A 9,314-nucleotide genomic window follows, 5' to 3' on the forward strand; every position below is an offset into this window, starting at 1 on the left:
ACTAGAAACAACCCAAATGTACATCAACAATACAATCCTCTAGCCTTACAGTGAAATGCTATATAGTGATGAAAATGAGTGAATCAGAGTTACATGCAACATCATGGATATAGCTTTTGGAGAAAAAAATTCAAGCAGCAGAAGAATATAAACATCATGATTCCACTTACATAAAAATTTTAAAATATGTAAATTTCACTAATATTACGTTTTTAAACTTTTTGTTATGGAAGCTGTCAAATATACACAAACTAGAGACACTGTATAATGAACCAACATGCACATATCCCTTAGCTTCAACAAATTAGCAACAAATGGCAAATGTATTTCTTTTCTATTCTCCACTTTTTCCCACCTTGAATTATTTTAAAGTAAGTCCAGGATTTTGTGTCATTTCACCTGTAAATGCTTCCATATCAATATTGTTTAGGGACGTAAAAATCTGTTGTAAAACTATGAAGAAAAATTCTTGACAAAAATTTAAAGAGAAAACACAAGATTTGAGCCAGTGGTTACTTCTGAGAGGGGAGGGAGGGATAGGATTAGGAAGACAGCAGTCTTAAAAATAATGGTAATGTGGGCACACAGATGTTTGTGCTATTATTCTTATCCCATGAACACACACACACACACACACACACACTTTTCAGTACCTGTTCAAAATATACTTTAGAAAACAATTCAGACAATTCAGTCTGGCGATCTGTGTCCACTTTGGGAGTATATATGAAGTCAAGAGACTGATTAAAGGAAGTTGGTAGGCAATGGCAGGAACTTCTATAGAAGCCCTTGGAGAGCATGACTTATAGCCTCTGGAGTCTGTGGGGGTACAGAGGCTTATGCCCAATTCTTGCCACAGAAACTCTTAAGGTGAAAGGATATTTGGTATTGCCCAAGAGGGAAGGACAAGAGAGAGGGCTTCAATGCCTAGATTTCCAAAGTTTATGGGGGAAAGATGTGGGTTTTTCCCATGGACCAAGTGGACACCACAGAAACTAGACTGGCGTTCCACCTCAAAACAGAACTTGCCTCAAAGAACCACCTATGAGGGTGAGGTGACTCCAACAGAGAGAGTGTGAGGGTGTACTGTTGGAGTAAGAACTGAGGAACAGGTACTAAAATGTTACCTGGAGATTGCAACATCTGGGTCAAGGAACAGAGTGTGGGGAAGGTCCCTCCCACTGAGGAAGTCTCTGAAGAAATGGCAAAAATTCTCAGCACAGAGGCAAACAGCAGTTTGTTAAAACACTGATGTTTGGGGCTCACTTTTAGAGATCCTGATTCAGCAGGTATAAGGTGGAACCTGCAAATCTACATATTCACCAAGGTCCAAGATGATGCTGACCAGCTGGTCCAGGAACCCACTTTGAGTAGCGGGTTCTAGGAGACTCTCAAAATGTAGCCTCTGCCCCGTCTCTGGACTTATCTCAAACCGTTTCCTCCTCACTCTATGTTCTGGTGACATCAGTTCCTTCAGTTTCTTAAAGTCAACAATGGTCTTGCAGGCTTAAGAGCTTCGAATTTGCTGTTCCCTCACCCTGAGACACTTTTTCTCAAGCCCCACTTTGCTGGGCTCTTTTATTTCTCAGCTTAAATACCACTTTTTTTTTTTTTAAAGATTTTATTTATTTATTTGTCAGAGAGACAGAACACAAGCAGGGGGAGAGGCAGGCAGAGGGAGAAGCAGGCTCCCCGCCGAGCAAGGAGCCCAATGTGGGACTTGATCCCAGGACCCTGGGATCATGACCTGAGCCGAAGGCAGCCGCTTAACCAACTGAGCCACCCAGGCGTCCCTTAAATACCACTTTTTAAGAAAACCTTCCTCAGCCTACCTATAAGGTTTGGTGCCTTCACTCTATGCACCCTTCTTTATCACATTTACCACAATTGTAATTACATAATAATTTGGGGAATTTTTGTTTGTTGTCTGTGTTCCTTACTAGACCCTAAGCTCCACGAAGGCAGGGAATTTTTCTTGTTTTTGCTGTTTTAATCTTAGTGCTTATAACAATACATGGCACATAGTAGGCATTTGTTATTGGTTGGATAAATGAATGAATGAAGGCATCTAAATTTTCCCAAAAGTTAGAAGAAAAAGCCCCTAAAGATATTTCAAAATATTTGTATAATATTTTAGACTATGTATCATAATACAATTGTTTATAATATTTTTATAATTTCCCCCTGTCATTTAAAATATCCTTTGTCTTTGTAACGAATTTATTTCCTGAGTATGTCACTTGCAGGCTAATGTCCAGAAGTAACAATAGCAAAACTAAGCAGCCAAAGCAGGCATTGATGCCTATAAAGGGTAAATTTGTGCCTCTTCAGAAGGTTGTGTACAAGCAAACATACTTGGTGTGACCCAGCTGTACATTCCTGGGAAAAGAATTTGAAGTCAGGATACAAAAAGGGATCATGGCCATTTGCTGTGAATTCCTACAGACACTTTTATCTGTGGGTAATGCATGAATGTATTTCATTTTCTAAGGCACCTCCTCCAATGAAGCTATGTCCAAGATTAACAAGCTCTTCCAAAACGCTACCTTCAGTGATGGAGGATCTCCCCTCTACAAAACAAAGCAATTTCTGCCCAATTAATTTGGAAATCAACAAATACACCAAAAATGATTTTTCAGTTTGCTAAACCAGAGTTACAAGAGCATGGATAACATACTGATTACACAGAGGGGTACCCAGAGACAAGGTTAGACCTCAGTTGCCAGGTACGCTTATTACATTTTCTTGCAAAAATAGTGAAAGGATACTTTTCTTATTGACTGCCACGTTTCTATGTGGCAACCCAAAATGTCTCATTATTATTTTAATGCATTTTTAAGGTATTCTCTGGATCAAAATCTGTGCTTCTGGGTTCTGTGGAGATGCCTTAGGAGTTTTGGGCTTCTTCCACCCCAATGCTCTTCAATCTCAAAACCTCTAATTTTATCCTTAAAACTGTGTGTGTGTGTGTGTGTGTGTTTGTGTGTGTGTAACTTCATAACATGTAACAGATTCATTGCTGGAGAAAACTGGGAGGAGTAGTTACTGCTAAAAGAAGGTTGGAAAACACTACACCAGTCTGGAACTAGTAGAAGTTAGTTCCAAGTGTTACCTGTTTATATATAGTCCCTTTGTAATTACAGAGATATTGTGTCCAGATTTCCCAGTGTCCAGGTCATTCCAACTGCATTTCCAACTGCCTATTGGATTTCGTCCCTCGGTCTCCTCAGACTCAAATCATCAACCTCCGCCATATGTCAGCCACATCTTCCATTTTCTTAGTCCTTGCCAGTGACCCCAATATTCTCTCAGGTACCCGGCTTCAAACATGTGGACTAACATTTTTTACTCATCCTTCCTATCCAGTCAGCCACCAAGTTTGGCTTGATTTCTTTTCTTCTAAATCTTGCTCACTCACAACTTCTCTCTGCTTTCCCACTGCCCCCATTCAAATCCGATCAGAACATCTGATGCCTGGGATATCTTCCACAGCTTCCTAAGCAGCTTACTTGCTTCATTCTTTTCAAGTCTAACTCATCCTTCCAGACTAATTCTACTTAAATGCTCCCTTTCATCTTGGTACTTCCCTATACACAACCTTATAAATGGTTTCCAGATCGTTTTGCAACCAAATCTGAACTATTCTGTTTTGCTTTCAAGGCTCTGCAAAATCATCTGGCTCTACTGTCTTTTCAGGTTAGGTCAGTCTCCTCCCTGTCATGTAAAAATATTACTCTTCCAGCGTCTGTGCCTTTATATGAATGTGTTAAATTGACCTGGCCTAAAAGGACCCATCCGTCTGTATATTTCTTCAATGTTTTCTCTCGTCTTTGCTCACTTGTTACCCCATGTCCTTCACATAGCCAAGTACTTGCGGTTCCTTGAAAACACTTGTCTTTAGACCTATGCACTTGCTTCCTTCTCCACCCTTGGTCTCTTCAAACTAAAGTCACCTCCTTTGTGAATGCTTCCTTTCTCCAGCACTCGAGGCAAAATAATCACATCTTCCTTTGAGCTGCTGTTGTGTTCTATACATACTTCTGTTATAGCTCTTATCATACAATGTCGCAACATTTTGATTACATGCCTGCTTGATTGCTCTTTTAGATTGTGAGCTACCCTCTCAGAATAATTTTAGACTTGGTTTCAAAACAAGGTCTTTGACCTCCAATAGCTCACAGTTGTTTTTATTCCCAGTGAGTCACTTTCGTAATTCAATAGGTATTTGTTGAATGAATGAATGAATGAATAAATGAGTAGATTTCTTCCTAAATCCTCTCACTCCTTCTCACCCTACATGTCTGAAGCCTTCTTTGATCTTTCTAGTCCTCCATCCCTTCTCTGAAGACTGAGAGTTCTTATGGCTTTGTACTATACAAATTTGGATGATTCCTTTAACTGAATCACAAGCTCCTTGAGGGCAGGGACATGTCTTATATTGTCTCTGTCATTGCAATAATCAAAGTGCAGAGCACATAGTAAAAATATATTTGCTGTCCAGTTAATTAGAGTTATGTAAACTCTGGGCTTAGGACAATAATGACAGCTAATAGAAAATTCTAAACTTTTTGTAATATAATTGCTGCCATAAATTAAGTACTAATTCATTCAGAAAATATTTAGTGAATACCTAAGAATTTCCTGGCACCAAACCAGTGGTAGGAAAACAGGCATGAATTCTATCAGGAAAGAAATTCTTCCAGGTAAAATTAGTATTGTTACATAGAAGCTGTTTACATTTTTTCTCACCTTAAAATTTGTAAATTTGTATTTGGTTGATTAAGTAGTTTTTGAGTGACCATTAGATTACTTTTTTGGGGGGGGGATGGGTATCTTATAATTCTTCCCGGCGAATTTTTCTCACGGGAACACTGAATTCTTTTTTGTATCTGAGATTGTCACAGTCAAGAAATGGGGAGAATCAGTCCTGAATGATCTGGTCTAGTTTTTGTGGTTTTTTGGGGTCCATTCTATGTTCAGAAATTAGTGGGTTGGACAAGACTAATCTAAGTAAGTTGTGTGTATACTATAACTTGAGTACTCACCAGCTTACCTAGACTGACCAGATGTCACTGAGTGATTTCCATCAGGGTGCTGTGATGATATCTCACCAGCATTACCAACCAGACTCCTAGAGAGTGTCATCAGGCATGCTTAGAATAGAAGGGTAGATAGGGGCGGCTGGGTGGCTCAGTCGTTAAGCAACTGCCTTCGGCTCAGGTCATGATCCTGGAGTCCCGGGATCGAGTCCCGCATCGGGCTCCCTGCTCGGCGGGGAGTCTGCTTCTCCCTCTGACCCTCCCCCCTCTCATGTACTCTCTCTCATTCTCGCTCTCTCAAATAAATAAATAAATCTTTAAAAAAAAAAAAAAAAGAATAGAAGGGTAGATACTGCCCTGTGTCATACAGTTTCAACCCTTTGTTATATCTTAGGCCAAATGACTCACTCCTGATTTAAACTGAAGTTGAGTTTCTTGTTTTCCTGCTTCTTTATGCATTGGTTTACTTAACATTTCTTAATGACTACCATGGGCCTGAAAGATACAAAGCAGATACGAAGGTGTTCAAGATACAAAGGAAAACCCTTGTCCTCAAGAAGCTCATTTGGATAACTGGATAGTAGTGTATATGCCATTGTAGAAATAAAATTATGTTGCCTTTGAAAAGCAAAATTCAATATATGAATATGTCTTTGGGCTAGAATCTCTTGAATCAATAGGCAAATATAAATAGAACTATTATTATTAATACTATTACTGTCCTATAATATGAATACTATGTGAGAAAAAGACAACCTTATTCTTTCTTTAGTCTATTAGTCTTTATTCTATCATTTGGCTTTCTTCAAAATTGAAAAAATACCTCAGGTATTCATTGAATATAGGTCCTAAATACTTTCTTGTTTTAAGCTTCAGGCTGTAGACCTGTGCTGTCCAATACCTCAGTCACTGGCCACATGTGGTATTGGGCACCTGAAATGTGGCTGGTGCAACCTAGGACTTAAATTTCAAACTATATTTAATTTTAATTAATTTAAATTTAAAAACTGATAATTCCGCTATTATGAAATTTTGAAGTATGTTTGGAGCAACTTGAGTATGTTAAACTACTTTTTCAACTGTAAATGTTATGAAATAGAAATGCAGATTAAATATTTCCTAGGAAAATTTAGCAGTCAAATTGAGATGTGCTGTTATAAGTGTAGAATTCACGCTGGATATCTTATTAATAATTTTTATATTGATTACCTGTTGAAATGATAATATTTTAATATAGTGATAAAATAATACATATTTTAAAAGTTTATTTCACCCAGTTCTTTTTACTTTTTGAAAATGTGACTACTTGAAAAATTTCAATTGCGTACTATGGCTAATACTATATTTCTATTGGAGAGTGCTACATTAGACTCTGACTTTTTCTCAAAAGGAGTATATAATTTTTGAAACCACACACTTAAAAGACAAACTTAGGAGGATCAGGGTAGATGGAAAGCAATTACCACACGTTACTAATGGGATATTTTTTTACCTTACTTGAGGTGGTGGAATTCCTACCACTATGCAATCCAACTGTACTCTGGTTCCTTCTGGAACTTCTCTGCTCCGTAACTTTTGAGTGAAACGAGGAGGTTGCCCCAGAGGTTCTTCATAGTACAAAGATGAAGGTGAAGACTCGGGGGTGGTGTCTCCACCCGCAGCCTGCTCAGCTTCGCGCCTCTTAGCTTCCTGCCTTTCAAGGGCGTGATTCACTTCATTATCCCTAGTATCTGCAGGGATAGGGATGGGAACAGAAGATCTTTCTCTTCTTTCTGAGATATCTGACAAACTGGAGCTATTTTCCTGCATAAGTTTGTTTTGAGATTCCAATTTACTCTTGTGGTTTTTGCAGGCACGAGGTCTAATCCTTTTGGAGCTATGGGCTTTGAAAAGGGAGGACAGCTCTTCAATGAAATCGGCAGCCTTATTTAAGAATACTTTTTTGGACTGGGTTTCAGAACTATACTGTGGCCTTTTTGCCTCCTGGGGGCTCTCTTCAGAGCTGGTAGGACCTTGAGAGTTATCCTGACAGAAGTTGGGGTCAAAACTTGATTTAGGTGAGTGTTTCATTTGATCAGATGAAAGATGTTTTCTAGCTTGAGCTTCATCTGCTTTCTCCAAAGGGTCGTGATTGATGGCCAATCTTGCCAGATTGACACTTTCATCTAATTCTTCTTGGCTCAAGAAGGCTGAGAGATCTGGAAGGTCATCTTGACCTCCTCCTTCAGCAGCTCCAGAAGGATTGCCAAAATGAAAAAGGTTGGAGGAAGGTTCTGCTCGACTCCTCTCACTGTTTCCCCGATGTCTAGTTTCTGCTAAATAGCTCTCTCTTAGAAGTTGAGATATGGAAGTAGAAGCTTCTAGGCTGTCGTCTTGCATGCTGTCACAAAATAATAATAACAAAAAGTTGGGTCATTTCTAAAGAATAGCAGATCTATAAGCATGATGGATTTTTTTTTAAAGATTTTATTTATTTATTTGACAGAGAGATAGAGAGAGAGCACAAGTAGGCAGAGTGGCAGGCAGAGGGAGAGGGAGAAGCAGGCTCTCCGCTGAGCAGGGAGCCAGACGTGGGGCTCGATCCCAGGACCCCAGGATCATGACCTGAGCAGAAGGCAGCCGCTTAATCGACTGAGCCACCCAGGCGCCCCTAAGCATGATGGATTTTTAAGAACTTAAAGTTTGAAATTAAAAAATTGCCTAATTTTGATACTTCTACAAAATTTACATTAAAGACTTAGAGATTAACCTTAAATTGTAAAATGAAGAGGAACTGAATGAGATTGTCCTGAGATATAAAATAAAAACATGGGTGATAACCACTCTATTAAGTTCTTTAATACAACAAATTCAATTGTGAAAGCTATGATGTAGCTATAGTGATATTAAATACAACTTCTAAACGTAATTTTGATAATATCTATAAAGGGCTTTTAGTTATAAAGACCTTTCATACACAGAGATTTGTTGTCCATACTCTCCCCTTTACCTTGAATGCAATAAAATATAGAAATTAAAAGATACTGACAACAGCAGTTTTTCATTTCATTCATAAAAAGCCCTACATAAATTGACATTATCTCCTATGGTTTCAAGACTTTTTCATTCAGCTTCACCCATACCGGTTTCTTATTATTCCTGAAATATTCTAAAGTCACATCTGAAATGCCTCAGAACATTTGCACTTGCTATTGCCTGTACCTGGAATGCTCTTTCTGACAATGCTATGTGACTCACTTCTCACTTCCTTCAATTATCCGTCCATCTATTCTCTCCTCAGTGGTTCCTTCTTTATGGCCCAACATAAGATGGCAATCCCCTTCCAGCCTATCCTTTTTACTCAGTTTGGTTTTCTCAGTACCACTTATCTCCATGAGAAATATCTGGCATGCACATTTTTAGCAGCTTGTCATTTTCCTCCCACTAAAATGTAACTTTTACCAATGCAAAGACTTAGATCCCAATAAATAACTGTTAAACTAATGAATAAACTCTTCTTTGAATTGGAAAAGAAGATACAACATAATCTCATTTAGTTACTGAAAACATCAATTTGATCCAGTTCATGAAAATAAATAATACTTTTGGTTTTCGACTAGAGACAAGTTGTTTAAATTCATTGTTGTTTACAGGTTCAATCTGCTCTTGAAAAGTGTAATGATTTAGCCTTTTCAGATAAAGGTATAATTAATTTAATTTCTACGAAGATATGAGTTAGAGCCTAGATTTTTAAAAATCTCTTATATTAACATTGGTGAAGAGGGGATATAGGAGACAGGGAAATGAGGTTCAAGACAGGACACCCCTAAACTGTATTTCACTGTATACCCTTTCCTGACTTTTGAGTGTCAATTATATGAGGATATTACTGATTCAAAAAATAAATAATTTTTTAAAATATTGAGAAAATACTACAGTAACTTTAGTTAAAAGCCCCCCTGAAGTAGAGAGTTTGGTAATACAAAGCAACTTTATATTATTAACATTTTATCATTTATTTAGTCACACATTTACTAGAGGGATGGCAAACTCGTGACCTGTAGGCTGTTACTTCTCTCTTTCCTTAAAAGATACAGCTAACAGAGTACAGTGTTCTTCCCGTAAGATCTTGACTTTCTTAACACTCTACTCCTTCAGTCACCACCAATCAATCAGAGATGGTAATAGAGATGAAGACCGTTTGCCATTCTTGGCTACTACCTGCTAGGCCTTGTGCTGGGAAGATGGAGAGGAAAGTAATCTAAATCTTTTTAGGCTACACATAATTCTTTTTTT

General features: G+C 38.2%; 1 protein-coding gene across 3 annotated transcripts in view; it reads right to left on the reverse strand.

Annotated features, from left to right (window-relative positions):
• The window catches only part of MYPN (myopalladin), a 95,354-nt gene that overhangs the window by 60,339 nt on the left and 25,701 nt on the right, over positions 1-9,314 (reverse strand). For all 3 annotated transcript variants that reach the window (XM_031021827.2, XM_006728887.2, XM_081824165.1), the window contains exon 2: positions 6,532-7,419. In XM_031021827.2, the coding sequence (XP_030877687.2) occupies positions 6,532-7,418 (887 nt within the window). In that variant the 5' untranslated portion in view covers position 7,419. The remainder of the gene's footprint in view (positions 1-6,531; positions 7,420-9,314) is intronic.

The sequence above is a fragment of the Leptonychotes weddellii genome, chromosome 6 (genome assembly GCF_054177405.1).
Source record: "Leptonychotes weddellii isolate Sample4059 chromosome 6, ASM5417740v2, whole genome shotgun sequence".
Lineage (NCBI taxonomy): Eukaryota > Metazoa > Chordata > Mammalia > Carnivora > Phocidae > Leptonychotes > Leptonychotes weddellii.